General features: G+C 36.1%; 1 protein-coding gene across 1 annotated transcript in view; it reads right to left on the reverse strand.

Annotated features, from left to right (window-relative positions):
- DOCK1 (dedicator of cytokinesis 1) overlaps positions 1 to 16,119 on the reverse strand; it is a 399,928-nt gene that overhangs the window by 263,228 nt on the left and 120,581 nt on the right. The window contains exons 25-27 of the mRNA XM_026704953.2: positions 15,432 to 15,538; positions 11,672 to 11,799; positions 7,799 to 7,894 (exon numbers count right to left, since the gene is read on the reverse strand). Coding sequence (XP_026560738.1) covers positions 7,799 to 7,894; positions 11,672 to 11,799; positions 15,432 to 15,538 — 331 coding nt within the window. The remainder of the gene's footprint in view (positions 1 to 7,798; positions 7,895 to 11,671; positions 11,800 to 15,431; positions 15,539 to 16,119) is intronic.

A 16,119-nucleotide genomic window follows, 5' to 3' on the forward strand; every position in this document is an offset into this window, starting at 1 on the left:
GGGGATTATATTTGGAACTTTTCAATGCCAAACTTATTACCTTGTCTATGACTTTGTAATGATAAATATGTGTACAGAAGTATTGTATGTGATTAAGAAATTTCTGATTTAGTTTTGAGAAAAATATAAATCACTAAATCTTGAGTCACACTATTTCAGTCCTCCTTTATGAACAGCCCTCAATTTGAACAGCAATAAAGTACAGCAATTAATAATTTAAGATTTCTTAACCAATCCTCTGAATTATATATGTCTTCTTGGATCAGTAAATTCTGTATGCAACACCACTGCAATCTATGATCATTTAAGTTTCTGTATCAAGGGGAAAATTACACTACTAAAATCTATATTGTGTTTAGAGAAAAACTATTTCATTTCCTATCCTGAAGTAGCAGCAAAGAAATGTCTTCTGGTTTCTCAACTTTTTGAGCTTTTAGCATAATAACTGAAGATTTGTTCCTATGTCCTTGTTTTTGTCTGTTGGTGTTATCCTCTTGCCCTATTAGCACCCAGCTGGCCTTGGAATCTTTATATATAAAAGTGAAGTACCACTCATGCAGAATCACAAAATCGCCAGATCCAGAAAGTCTACAAGCTTGAAATTTGGCACGTATGTTCCTCTTGGCTTCTAGGTGCTCGCTAAGAAAGGATTTTTCAAAATGACCATCAGATCATTAATACTTCTTAATACAGTAATTAACACACACTGATGCTAAAGAGTTCTACTCCCCCTCCCCACCTGAAATGAACTCTGTTCCAGCTGCCAGTTGCCTCACATTCTGTTACCTCGCATTCCATTAGCTTAGTAACTCCACAACCATTCGCACCAATCAGGTGACCCGAGGACACAGACAAACCTCCCAAGTTGCCTCAATGACTCTCTAAAAGGATGAAAATTATACTTCCAAACAAGAAGCTACTTTGGCATCAAAGATTGTAGCATCAAAAGGAAAGGAGGAAGGGAAGAGAAAGGAAAGAAGGAAACGAAAGGAGGGAAGAAGGAGAGGAGGAAAGAAGGAATGGAAAGGAAAGGATGAAGGGAAAGGACAAAAGAAGGAAAGGAAAGGAAGGGAAAGGAGGTGAAAGAAGAAAAGGAAAGGAAACCTTTATGTGTTTCAATCACCAACCACTGAGCCAACAGATTGTGAACAGAATTTCTCCTGCATAGCACAATCACATAGTTTCATCGCGAAGTGCAGGTATCAGCTAGTACAACATGATTGGAAGAGAACTAGAATTTAATGAAATAACCGATTTAAACAAAAAGTGCAATGTCTGGCCACATCTACTATATTCATATTCAAGTTTCTTTACTCCAACTACATGAATTTATTTACTTATGCCCGAAATTATCAGATTTAAACTGTTACAAATTTTTGTTGTTGATGATGATTTAACTTGAAGAATGGTATAATCGGCTTCATCGTTCAATCATACTTTGCTAAATAGTTCATTTCCTTTAATTTTTACAAGTATTACCGAGCCATTGCTTAGAAGTATGGAACTAGCCATAAATTGTGACGTCAAACACCAGGAAAAGTACCTCCTGTCTTTAAAATGATTATAATACAATTAGATGACGTAAAAATAGAGAATCAGCAATTTAACAAAATGTATTATTCTAAACATGAAATCACCTTAATCTTTTCATCAGCTGTATTCTCTTTGAAAAAATAACTAGCATGATAAACAAATACAGGCTATAGTATCTCACATTTATATAAGCACTATCCATAAGTATATACTTGTCACATCACGATGCTAAGGTTTTAATACTAAGCTTATTTTCCTGGGATAAATTCTTGTAGAATTGGGAATTAAGATCTTTGAAAGATCTAGATAAAGATATCAGTTTTGAGAATGCTCCTCCTTTCTTATTCATTTTAATTTTCATAAGACTATTTTAAATCATTCAAATGTGTGTGGATAGCAATTCCACCCCCACCCCCCAAAAGATCTACCCTTTTAGCTATTAAGAATTAAGAGTTACTTTTTATAACCATTTTAATATTATGTAGTAATGGAGTACCTTTATATCAACCTCAAATCCCGATGACTTAAGGAGTGACCTATATAGAGAGTTTTAGTGGCAAACAGTACAGAAATGGTTTGCTGTTGCTTTCTTCTGGGATAGTTTTTCAGTTTTCCAGTTTAGTCTACAGCTCTTTTGTTTCCTGGATGTCTACCATCTACTACTAACCAGATCCAGCCTGCTTGTTTTCTAAGCTCAGAGAAGATCAGTCAAGTGTTGCCACCTGTTGATTCTGTCAAATCCATATTCTTATCAGTTTCAGGAGGGATAAAAAGTATAATAATTAATTTGACACGAATCCGTGGAAGGTCAGAAGATACATGCTAAAGTATATTTGCAATGAAAAACTGTTATTACATAATTGCTTGTATAAAAGTGAATCATCACTGATTTTGCCAGAATGAATTCCATTTAGAAATGCACTGAATCATAAAAGGTAAGTGCTCCTCTAAAATTCTTGGTGCTGTCAGCATTCATTAAATACTTATGGTCTGTTCAACTGTACTGCTTTCTCAGTTATTGCTCATTTTCCAAATGCACATATTTAATAAGGGTACTTGGTGATAAATTCTTACTGAAAGCTAATATTTCAAATAGACTTTACTAGATTTCAGGCAACAGAAGACAAGTCTATGCAAAATCTATCAAATCAAATCTTAGATGTGTCTTGGTTTATAAAGCTATAAATCACAAAGGAAAATAAATTACATACAATATTAAAATATAAAATAAGGATTGCAAATAACTAATTAACTTCTCAGCAATGCACAAGATTATTAAGGAACGGTCACCATGATTTTCCCAATTTCCTCAAAAACCTTGGAAAAGAGAGTAAGATAATAACATACTTACAATCCTATTTGGTTTATCATTTTATCAAGTTAATTTTATTGGAATGCAATGGCATCCATGGATGACCTTATTGCTCATTATTTGATGATTGGTTGAAATGAATTTGACACAAATTTTGTGCTACAAAGAGTTCAAATCTCAAATGCTCTTCCCAGGAATCTGCCATGCCCAGTATAATAGCTTGAAGTGTTCCAGTATAATATTCCTGAAACAATATCAGTGGCAGTTAACTGAATTTGGTAACACAAAAAAAACCTAAATAAGTGTGATATGTGTGTCTGTATGTGCACATGCGGGTTCAAAAATCAGTTCTCCAACTTTTTCAAATCAGTTAAATCCTTGAGATTAGGCGCTAGCTACTTGATAATTCTGTCTAACCTGAGAACTGGTGGTTCTTTTTTTTCCACATTAGTCCTTACACATGGCAATGCTCTTCTGCTATTAAAAAAAACCCAAATAAATTAAGTTTGGAGAGCAGACTCGTGTATACAATTCATTGTTTGCTTCAAAATTCATCACTGGCTAGTCTCTCACTATACTGAGCCATAAACAATGGTTTGCAAGCCACAATGTCTGTGTGAACACAGTGCAATAACTTGTAAATATATAACACAGATTATGGTTTATGTACCTAATTTGGTAACTGCTGCTTTCTATTTCTTCTGAATGTAAGTAAGGGTTATAGAAGATCACATATTCTGAACTTGCTCTGGTGAAATAAATTCAACCTCTGTTAGAAAATACACTGCTCAAAAAAATAAAGGGAACACTTAAACAACACAATGTAACTCCAAGTCAATCACACTTCTGTGAAATCAAACTGTCCACTTAGATAGCAACACTGATTGACAATCAATTTCACATGCTGTTGTGCAAATGGAATAGACAACAGGTGGAAAGCAGAGGCAGTTAGCAAGACATCCCCAATAAAGGAGTGGTTCTGCGGGTGGTGACCACAGACCACTTCTCAGTTCCTATGCTTTCTGGATGATGGTTTGGTCACTTCTGAATGCTGGCGGTGCTTTCACTCTAGTGGTAGCATGAGACAGAATCTACAACCCACATAAGTGGCTCAGGTAGTGCAGCTCATCCAGGATGGCACATCAATGCAAGCTGTGGCAAGAAGGTTTGCTGTGTCTGTCAGCGTAGTGTCCAGAGCATGGAGGCGCAACCAGGAGACAGGCCAGTACATCAGGAGACGTGGAGGAGGCCGTAGGAGGGCAACAACCCAGCATCAGGACTGCTACCTCCTCCTTTGTGCAAGGAGGGACAGGAGGAGCACTGCCAGAGCACTGCAAAATGACCTCCAGCGGGCCACAAATGTGCATATGGCTGCTCAAACTGTCAGAAACAGACTCCATGAAGGTGGTATGAGGGCCAGACGTCCACAGGTAGGGGTTGTGCTTACAGTCCAACACCATGCAGGATGTTTGACATTTGCCAGAGAACACCAAGATTGGCAAATTCGCCACTGGCACCCTGTGCTCTTCACTGATGAAAGCAGGTTCACACTGAGCACATGTGACAGACGTGACAGGGTCTGGAGACGCTGTGGAGAACGTTCTGCTACCTGTAACATCCTCCACCATGACTGGCTTGGCAGTGGGTCAGTAATGGTGTGGGGTGGCACTTCTTTAGGGGGCCACACAGCCTTCCATGTGCTTGCCAGAGGTAGCCTGACTGCCATGAGATACCGAGATGAGATCCTCAGACCCCTTGTGAGACCATATGCTGGTGCAGTTGGCCCTGGGTTCCTCCTAATGCAAGACAATGCTAGACCTCATGTGGCTAGACGTGTCAGCAGTTCTTGCAAGATGAAGGCATTAATGCTATGGACTGGCTCGCCCGTTTCCCAGACCTGAATCCAACTGAGCACATCTGGGACATCATGTCTCGCTCCATCCACCAACGCCACGTTGCATCACAGACTATCCAAGAGTTGGGGGATGCTTTTTTCCAGGTGTGGGAGGAGATCCCTCAGGAGATGTAGGGAGGTCATACAGGCACATGGAGGCCACACACACTACTGAGCCTCATTCTGATTTGTTTTAAGGACATTACATCAAAGTTGGATCAGCCTGTAGTGTTTTTTTCCACTTTAATTTTGAGTGTAACTCCAAATCCAGACCTCTATGGGTTGCTACATTTGATTTCCATTGATAATTTTTGTGTGATTTTGTTGTCAGCACATTCAACTATGTAATGAACAAAGTATTTAATAAGAATATTTCATTCATTCAGATCTAGGATGTCTTATTTTTGTGTTCCCTTTATTTTTTTGAGCAATGTACATACTTTACTTTTCCAGCTCATTATCCAATTGCTTCTGTTTTTCAAATATATGTCAGTGATCTTGTATTACCAATGATTACATCTTGAGTGCAACTAACAGTATTTGTAATTAAGCTTTTTGAACTTCAAACCCAATCAACACACAAGACAGTCTTTAAAAAGGTTATGTTTTATAGTATAAAATATCAATGAAATGAACTTCCAATTTCCAGACAGTGATAATTTATCAGTCATTAACTTCAAACTTTCTCCACAAGAAATTATAAAGGATTATTTCATCTCAAAATGATTGAAACTTGTTGGCATATGGCTTTTTTTCCGTCTTTCCATCCAAAGGGAATCATTTAAATACTGCTCTAAAAGAGCTCATTTTCCTCCTGCTAACAAGGATTTAAATTTACCAGCCTGCTGCTTAAAAGAATAGAAAGATCACAAGTTATTTCCCTCCAAAAAGCATCAACAAAACTTCTAAGCAGGAAGACAAAACTGTACAAACAAATATTACTAGACAAGGATCCAAACATTAAAAAGCTCAATCAGTGCCAATATTTCCAAGGAAACAGAAATTAAAGCACCTAGGCAATTTCAAGTACTGCTATACCAGGCAAACATAACAAATTAACACTAAGATGGCTATAATTTGGATTGAATCAGAAAACTATTATACAAAATTGAAAGAAAATGAAAACATTCTTTCTCCTTTGATTGTTTTAACTTAGGGCTAAACATTTTATTTGTTTATTTTCTTTCTTACTTAACAGTTAGTGCTTATATGCCCAAGGACTCTGAGAGGCTTCTATTTAAAACAAAAACAAAACAGTAAAACAAAGTAACTACTGACAATTAAAATTTTGAAGTTTTAGCACCCAAGAAGACTCAAACATTAAAATTCAATCAATAAAAGGTAAGGAGCTGTTTCATTCCCCAAGATTTCTTCAAAACATAAGTTTTAATTTTCATAGTGCTAAAACATATATGCCACAGTAAAGTTTAGTTCATGGACTAATTATATAACAATATTCCCATATTAAGGATAAAGTAAAGTCTGTCTTTTATTCTTGTATTCTATGAGAGCAATACAATAATGGGTTCTAATAAAAAAAATCTGTTCTGAACAGGTAATAGTTCTATATTAAAAGTGGAAGTATTTTGAGGGGTTGCTTCATACAAAGCTTCACTGAAGAAATGTTTTCAGCAAAGGCTTGCTAAAATTAAAAATTCAGAGCCTCCACAGAGTAGTACACATCACACTTCTCTTGATGCTTAAAATATTTTCATTAAAGGATGCTTACATTGCAAAAGGACATGCAAGAATTAGAATTTAATGTAATTTCTTTCTATCAGAATTTATATAATTTTGTCATTGATTATTCTTTAATTTCTGATTTATCATGTAAAGTTTCTCATTTACGGTTTTTAATAATTTACCTTGCAACTTCATCTGATTACTCATTTACACTGATTGCTAGCTGATTACATTAGTTATATTGTAATATTTATTACACTTTTATTATTATGAAATGTATGGAACATTTAATACCATCTTTTCACTGTTTTCTATGGCTTGCTGTCAATCTGTTTATTTTAAATTTTACGGTTATTTTCTTTTTAATTCATCAGTCACTCTCTTTAAACTAACCCTTCAATCTTAATTCAGTGGTCATCCTCCATCAGCTTACAGAAGGAACCCAGAATAAAAAGAACTCTGAAGATAGATACAAGTGAGACAGATGGAATAAATCCTAAAGAAAAATATTTTTAATATAGATAAAAGTAATGTAATAAAAAATAAATAAATTCAATACAAATAATAATGTATACAGTACCATGGTCTTTTTACTGTATCAATAGTTCCTATTTTAGGAAGAATTCTTAATTTAATCTTAAGCATTATAAAGTAGTGTTTTTGTATTTATAGAAATGAACAGAAAATTCAACTTCATAGCTTTCAGAGCATCTGAAATGTGAAATTGCTTAAGTATAAATCCCAATGACATTAAACAGGCAATTAAGATTTTTCCAAAATACTGTAAACATACTAGATCCTACAGGAGGAAACTCTAATAGATTATGCATTTCCTATATTATAACCAGGGGTGGGATTCTACCAGTTCGCATCTATTCGCTAGAACCAGTTGTTAACAGTTCAGAGAACCGGTTGTACGAAGAAATTACTGGCCTAATCCTGTAAGGAAGGCAGGAAGGAAACATTCTGGTGTTGCTTACAGAAACTGTCTCTCTGTTAACTCTTATTACATTCTTGGCAGGACTAGACTTCCTGTCTCAGGAACTTCTCTGGAGTTTCTTTTCCCTCCTTTGCTGGTACTTTGCTTGTGTGGAATGACCATTCAAAATTACAATGGAACTGAAAAAAGTGACTTATGACCATTTTTCACACTTACGACTGTTGCAGCATTCCCACAGTCATGAGAGGCCCGACGATGTGAGTGATGTTGAGTTGGCCATGCCCAGCCAATAACATGACCACCAAGCCATGTCCACCCAAATGACCACCAAGCCACACCCACCAACTAAGCCACGCCCACAGAACCAGTTGTTAAAAAATTTGAATCCAACCGCTGATTATAACACTAATTTCATATATTATCAAAAAGCACTTACTATGAGTTCTGAATCACGTCCCATTGATATGACTGTTCTGTTTACTGTCCTCAATAGCTTTTCCATAATTATTTGCACATGCCGTTGTGTTGGTCCCTAAAAATAAAACACAAAAAAAGTAGTCCAAAGCCAAGATGATTAAATAGCTTAATATATACAGCAAAAAGTTTTGAATCCTTAACAGTTTCACTATGAATCAATGCTCAGATGTAATGATTGTCTAAAGCAGCATTCAAATATGAGAATTCTATTAAAATTATTCAGCTCTATGGCCATCTCTAAATATTGTAAGTAGGATAAACTAAAAGGGTAGTGTACGACAAAGCATATATCCCCACATGTATGCCATGTGTAATTTCTTTGAAAGTTGAACCATGGCAGCTGGATTTCTTTTCTTGTTGCTTTGAAATGTTTCACTGCTTATCAAAGTAGCTTCTTCAGTCTGCACAAGTTGGTTAACTGTTAATTGTTGTTGTTTTTGATCTTAAATATGTAATTTTCAAAATACATCTTTTTTTCCTATTAATGTTTATAATTAGGGCCCAAAAACGGATGTATTCCATGCCAAGAACATGTATAAATAGTAACTATAGGTGATACTCCTAAACTCAACTGTACCTCTGTATATAGTTGTATGTAGGAGTGTTTCAAGCAAACAGCAAAGTGAAGCCTTGAAAAATTGAGGACTGGCCTCACTCTCTTATGAAGTATATATGAGTTGTAGCTGCTAAAAAGGGAATCTGATTTTCATATCAGAGAAAACCATTATTAAAGGATAGATGTCAGCAAATATCAAGAGTGGAAGTGCACAGCTGCACAGACACTGATTCCAAAAGGTGACAGTAAAATGCCGAGGAATTAAACCTGGGGACCAACTTATAGGGCAGACAGGGTTCCAGGATGCTTAGGCGTAGGTCTCATATGTAGATGACTTCCTAATTCTCTGCAATAAATCTAATTTTCAAACCTTATATTATATTATTTGCTTGAGAATGCAAAGCAGGAAAAGAAATTAATCACTCTAATTGGTACAAAGAGTGTACCCAACTGCCCCACATAGTGCTTACTTCCAAATGGTACTACTACAATATACTTTATATAAAGAAGCTTCTAAAGGCATTTCAATAATTGCAATTGCAACAAAATAACTCCAACCAGCCGCCCACAATCACCTTGTAGGGGGACATGGGTGGTATAGAAATTAAATAAATAAATAGTAAAGTAAACCAGTTGCTGTTGAGAGCTAAGGAATCAACAACTGTAGCTAATTTAGTCCAACTGCACTTTCCAATAATAATAGTGAACTTAAAAGTTTAAATAAATGGAGCTGTTAGAAGTATATTGCTATTCCTTATTAAATGCTTGCTTAGAAAAACTGGCAACAAAATATACACACGCATATAGAATTCTCTTCTTACTGATGCACACATATTAAAACGTGCAATAGAATTTTGTTAATATTATCCTGATGGCTGTTGCAGTTTTTTGCACATTATTTTATGAAGATGTTCTTCAAACAATTATTTTACTGTTTGCTAATAATTTTTTTTTGCAAAAAGAAAGTATTGTGCATGTATTGGTTTTTGTATTCAAGAAATGGTAAATTGGTTTCATTGTCTTTATCACCAGTGCTTATTAATAGGTTTTCTTTTTCCTCCCTGACCCCTATAATTAAATTTGTCACCAATGAATATTCTATTCCATTTCCCAATAATTTCTTAGGTAATCGTCTTTTGTCACCATTCAAAAATGAGTTCCCTCAGTTCAGCCTATTCATCTTTTACCTACTCTGCCTTCTCAGCAGGTCTGCTGGCACCTTCCTAAGCAAAAAGTCTTTGACTTTGCTAATATCAGCAGGTAAAGAAACTAGAAGATAATTGCTTATGCCCCAAGGTGCACAGCAACCAATTTTTTTTTTTTGGGGGGGTAAATATTAAACACTGCACCACTGGATTGTATTACCAATCAAAATCACATTTCACAAAGAGCACAGGGAGGTTTAAAACATAGGACACCGTTATATATTTAGCAGGTTAAAAAGTAAGTTTCAGGGGTGTTTGCTTGCTGAATCCTTAAGGAATAATAAGGCCTTTCAGTGTATAAAAGAAACTTGTTCAAAACAAGCACAAGAGGTTTATCATGCTGATGAAGTTACATATTGAGATTTAGGAACAATGGAAATATAGTGCAGTAATAAATTCAGTTACTGATGCCACACCAGGTGTGTCGAATTCACACTTTTTGGTATGATTTAACCATGCCTTAAAAAGTATTTGCTTAATAGGCCCCAAGCTGAGAGGCTGAATAGATGGAATCCATATCTTATTTCCCAAACAGCTTCTCTCACATAATATTTTTTATACAGTAGCACTACTGGTGAACACTAGTCAGTGTCTTTATCATTGAATCTCAGCATCATAATTGTCAGATCTGGCCTAATGCAAGATTTCAGAGATGGAAGTTTTGCATTAGTTGGTTGGTCTATTTACTAGTAGCTTTCATTAATCTTCTCTACGTTAGAAAATTGACAATATTGTTACAAAAGAAAGAAAGAAAGAACTCCCTAACTAAACAGGATCGAATATGCTGAGACCCTAGTTAGTCTGAGTGGTGGCAGCCATCGTAACTATTCTTTTAGGAGAAGGGGATTGCTGGAAAGCTTTAAAATTCTCCTAATCGGTGACATCTGGGAAATGTTATATATTAGTAACAAAAGGACAACCATCTTTAGACTATCATGTAATTTTCAAAGAAGCATTCTCTATTCTTTTTAGTGAGATAGTTCATACGAACCATTTTATGATTTGAGATGGATTTTAAATTCACAGGTTAATAAGTCATATTTTAAACACCAATGCTTATAAATAATCAAAAAAGAAAACCAGTTTTGTCTAGTGGTTGGTTAACTCACTGGGAGACTGTGAGCTTTAGTCCTGCCTTAGGCTTGAAGGCCTACTCTACAGGATTGTTATCACGAGGAACGGAGGAATGGGAAGAAGTATATTTGCTGCCTTAAGTTTTTTATAAAACTAATAAAGGTGGGATTCAAATAAATATAAATAAATAAATATAAATAAATATAAATAAATATAAATAAATAAATATAAATAAATATAAATAAATAAATATAAATAAATAAATAAAAAAGCCTTCTTCAAAAGATTATTGCATAAAAATCTGAAGTTCTTATTGTAGCATCTTTACTGAATAGTACCTCATGATACAGTGGTGGTATTCAAAAAAATTTTTACTACCGTTTCTGTGGGCTTTTTTTGGGTGGGCATGGGGTGGCTTGGTGGGCATGGCCTATCAAAATCCCATTCCCTCTCCACCCCGTTAACCTGCTTTCTAGCTCCGTTCTCCTGTGCAGGGCAACAAAAGAAGGCCCAGCCTATCTGCTGGGATTCAGGAGGCAGAGAATAGATGGGGGCAGGGCCAGTCAGAGGTGGTATTTGCTGGTTCTCTGAACTACACAAATTTCCGCTACCAGTTTTCAAGAACTGGTCAGGACCTGCTGAATGCCACCTCTGCTCATGGACTATTCTAAAGTGTAGTGCTTCACTGTAGGCAAGAGAAAGTCTAAAGTTCTCCATCAAGCTATCACAACTGCAAACAGAAGTAAACGCTTGCATTCCACTAGTTCCGGATCTTTTAGCGCCTAAACAAATTATATATCTGATAAAATAAAGATAAAATGTAACATATCAAATGCATACCATAATGCCAGCATTTCACCTTTTCCATTCAAAGCAGAATTCTAGGTGAATGGCATCATTGCAAATACAAGTGCTCCATTTTTTAAGCCTCAATTTTATTCATAATATTTTTAAACATTCACAATGTCAGAGTTAAATATATACAATGGTTACTAACCACATCTTTCCTATAAAGAACTTCAAGAATATTACTGAGCAATCGGCAACAGGCATCCAGGTCTTCTTGCCTTTCCAAATGATACTTCAGTTGATCCGTCATCATTGGCATCAGAATTTCCCTACAGTCTATATATCGGGGAAGGTGGAGGGGGAAGTGGGAAAGGAAATAGAATCAAATAGTATCTATGAAATTTGTTTATGACAAAACTTCAAAGTCAAAGTAAGTATCTCAAAATCTATTTAAAAAAACAGATAATCGTAAGTTCAATGTCACATTTTAAAAAGTGGCAATTTGGTTTTATGAATATATCTGCTACAGCATTTCTAATCTCCAAATATGTTTATGTAGAAGAACATATAGAAGACTGGACTACTGGACTAATAAGTTGTTTGTTTGTTAATCTAATGACTTCTCTCCCAAAGGAGACTCTGGGTACTATACAACTATAAATAAAACAGCCAACATAAAATAGATAAGGATATTCCATAAGCAGGTCACCACAGCAAAGAAAGCATATTTACCGGGACCCATTGGACAAAGATCACTAGCTGACAGCATCCACAGCATGCCTTCTGCTAGCTCTAACGGGGTGGGATAATGTAACTATGAAGAAACGCCCCCAATAATCTGGACCCATGTTATGAAAGAGGGCATCAATACACATGAGGCCATTAGAATCAATATCTATCTATCTATCTATCTATCTATCTATCTATCTATTTGGTATTTTCGCCTATTCGTCCATGGCGACTTGAGGAGGCTTACACAATGTAAACCATGTTTAAAACAAAAAATAAAAATAATAAATAATAAAAACTAGAAAAAATAATCAAATATTGTTCTAGTGTAATATCTGGGGGGGAGTCACCCCCCAACTCCTACCCCCTTGCCCCAACACCAGCAGATCACACTAGCCATTTGATGGGCTCCATCCTGCTCTGAGTTCCCCAGGCCTGCTGGCAAAACCAGGTCTTCAGTGCCTTCCAAAAGAGTGCTAGAATGGGGGCCATATTCCAGAGAGAGGGAGCACCATGGAGAATGCCCTTCTTCTGGGTCCGATCAGGTGTATCTCCCTCAGGGATGGGACCTGCAACATTCCCTCTAATGGGTCGGGTAGATATGACCAGCAAGAGACATTCCCTCAGATAACCTGGGCCATGAAGAGCTTTAAAGGTGACAACCAGCACCTTGAATTGAAAAACATAAAAAAAAAAAACATAAAACAATTGGACCTGGAAGCAAATCGGCAACCAATGCAGCTCCTGGAGGAGAGGTGACACATGTGCATACCGGGGTCTGCACAAAACCATGTGGGCTGCTGCATTTTGCAACATCTGGAGCTTCCGGATGCTCTTCCAAGGGCAGTCCCATGTAGAGCATGTTGCAATAATCAAGACGAGAAGTGACTAGGGCATGAGTGACTGTGAGTAGGGACCACTGGTTCAGGAAAGAGCATAACTGATGTACAACCCGCAGTTGCACAAAGGCCCTCCTGGCCATGACTACCACCTGCTCTTTGAGCAGGAGTCGTGAGTCCAGGAAAATCCCTAGATTACACACAGGGACCGTTTGGGGTATTGCCACCCCATCCAAGACCAAAGGTGGAAATTCTCCCTGAGCCAACGAACCCCAAACCCAGAGCCACTCGGTCTTGCAAGGTTTAGTTTCAACCCATTGCTTCCCATCCAGCCCCTAACAGCCTCCAGGCACTGCGAGAGGGAGGACACAGCAACACTTAACTCACCATGGGCCTAGACATGCAGCTGAGTATCATCAGCATATTGGTATGCTGATATAATAATGATACCCTATTCTCCACCATAACATTTGAGCTAAGAGATAATACAAGTTCTAAAATGATACCTGATATAATAATTCATTGGATCATTTAAAATGAATATCCTATGGGTGGGAGATCTCGAGATAATGATGTTTGCATACCCTAAATTGACTTGTATTCTTCATAAAATGGACTACATCTTTTGGGAGTGACTCCCATAGTCATCACTGTCACTTCTGTGATCTATGTTTTGAATTATTGGGTTTATATGTCTGAGAACTAAGGGCATAAAGACAAATGGAGTCTTTTTGTATACTGAGAAATAGATTATTGTGTTGTGTCTGGACACAAAAGCTTTGAGAAAACATTTTGAGTGTAAGTATTACAAACCTCATTACAAATGTTTACATTCAGAAAGCCAAGCTGAAACATTAGCAGATGGAGAACTGGCTTACTGAGATTCAGTTTCAACCACTTGATAGAGGCCTTGCTGAGCCAAGCCACTACTTTACTAGAGATTCCTATCAATGTCCCATGTTTATTAACTACAAGTTTATTCCTCCCTGTTGAGAATCCTGGAATGTGTCTTTTCTTGCTTACTCAGATAAGCTTTTACATACTATAAACATTATTTATTTTCATCAGTACATTATTTCCCTTCAATTCTTTAATGCCAAAAAAAAATTGCATTAAGCTCCAGAAAACTGACATCTGTCTTGAACAACATGATGCCGGAAATTTCTTTCTTGGCATCTAAGCAAATTCTAAACAGAGCCTTTGGCTATCGTCTCCCACAAAGTCCAATAACCCTCAGTGGTGTTGGCATCAGATTAAACAGGCACATTTGTTTTGTTTGTCAACTTTGGAAAACCAAACAACATTCATTAAAGTGAATGTGTCTTGTTTGAAATTTTTGATGTTCCAGATCATTTGGATCTGAAATGTTCTTGAAATGTCTCACTACACATCAGTTGATCTGAAAAGATCTTCTATTTTTGTTTGCCCTTAGGAAAGAAAATATTTTGTTATGTGCTTCAACCAAGATAACATTTGGAATATTTTCCAAAAAGCTTCTCTACAAAAAGGAACAGATTCAAAGCAAGTTTGTGTACCTATATCCTGGTGCTAACTGTATGCTAGACATTTCTTCTAGCTTCAAGGCTTGTTGCCATAACAGCAGGGTTCAAAAGCAAAGAATCTGCCAGAAGAGCAGCTATTCAAAAAATATTTTTGTACATCTTCCATCAGTTTAGGAATATTATCTATGTCTGCCATTTCCTCTACTCACACAGAGGTTGCTGTAACAAGGCATTGATAGCTGCTGTGTGAATAGTAGGCCACTAAAACTTTGAACTGCCTGTGAAGGACCATTTTTGTTCCCTTGCTGGTTATGAAAGATGTGAGGGTTGCAATAAGTGCATCAACCAAAGGAACATTTGATTGTTACTGTTGGAGATGAAAGTTCTATTATATTAGAGAAGATAATTCCTGTATCTGTCCATAACATTTGATTCTGGCTGGAGTGCCCATTCTATCCTCCATATTTTCCTGAACAAATTTGGAAAAAGAACTGTCAAGATTTTGGTTGAAACGTTAAAAAAACTTTCTAGGCACCAGTGGAAGAAAATATAAGATCTTCCTCTGTTGCCTGTTGTGCATAACAGCTAGAAGAAATAGTCTAAAATATTTTGAATAGAAGAAAAAAGAAGATATCAGGTGTCTCTTGTTTTGGGGGACCCCTCCTAGTTCCTGTTAAAAAGTTCTGTTCCTTCAAAAATCTCCATATTGGGAGGAAAAAAGGAAGAACATTATGTTTTAATCTAATGTACAATTTGGTGTTGTTTAATTAGCTTCTATCTATCTACAGGTTTATCCAATAGTACGGGTGACGAAGTGATCTCTCTCAGCTATTGTGTGTAGTATGGGCACATCAGGGCATGACAGAAATTGACAAATAATAAATCACTGTGTTCTTACCATGTTGTGTGAAAAGATCACTGTGAACTATTTCAATCAAACAGTACAATTTCTGAATTGTGAGACGACCCACTGGAACATTCAGTATAAAATCTGTAAATAGTTTGCTAGCCAAACAAGAAAAAATAAGACCTTTTTATTTATTTAGATATATTGTGATATAAATTTAAAAATCCAATATTTGAAAAGGCAATTAAGAATTCATGTGATCCCATTATTCCGATCTTATCTGTATACTTATTAATTCCTTGTACATTTTAAAGACATATAAAACCATCACATTTATTTCTTACTCCTGAGCATTAATTTAATCTGAAAAATAAACATCTTGGTTTTCCCTTAACTACCTTTTTCATTAAATGTTTATGGTTTTCTTCACTCCTATGTTTTTTAAAATAGTGTGTTAAAAATAATCAGTGAAATATGTTTTGTATAACCTTTAAAGTATTCAATTCACTCCTTCAGGATTTAACTATTTGCAACTAATCATCAACAGATAATAAGATGAATTGAAACTCTGCTATGTAATTAATGCATGTCTCCTCTATAGTTTAATGCAAAGGTTGCCTGTAAAAAGTAGCAGTTGGATAATTATTTTTGCTCTTCAAAGTGCCCATGTGGACTGGGAATAGAAGTATGCAAATATTTCATATTCACATTTTTATTTAATCATTTATTCATCTGACCA

The sequence above is a fragment of the Pseudonaja textilis genome, chromosome 4 (assembly GCF_049901715.1).
Source record: "Pseudonaja textilis isolate UNSWEBS1 chromosome 4, rPseTex1.2, whole genome shotgun sequence".
Lineage (NCBI taxonomy): Eukaryota > Metazoa > Chordata > Lepidosauria > Squamata > Elapidae > Pseudonaja > Pseudonaja textilis.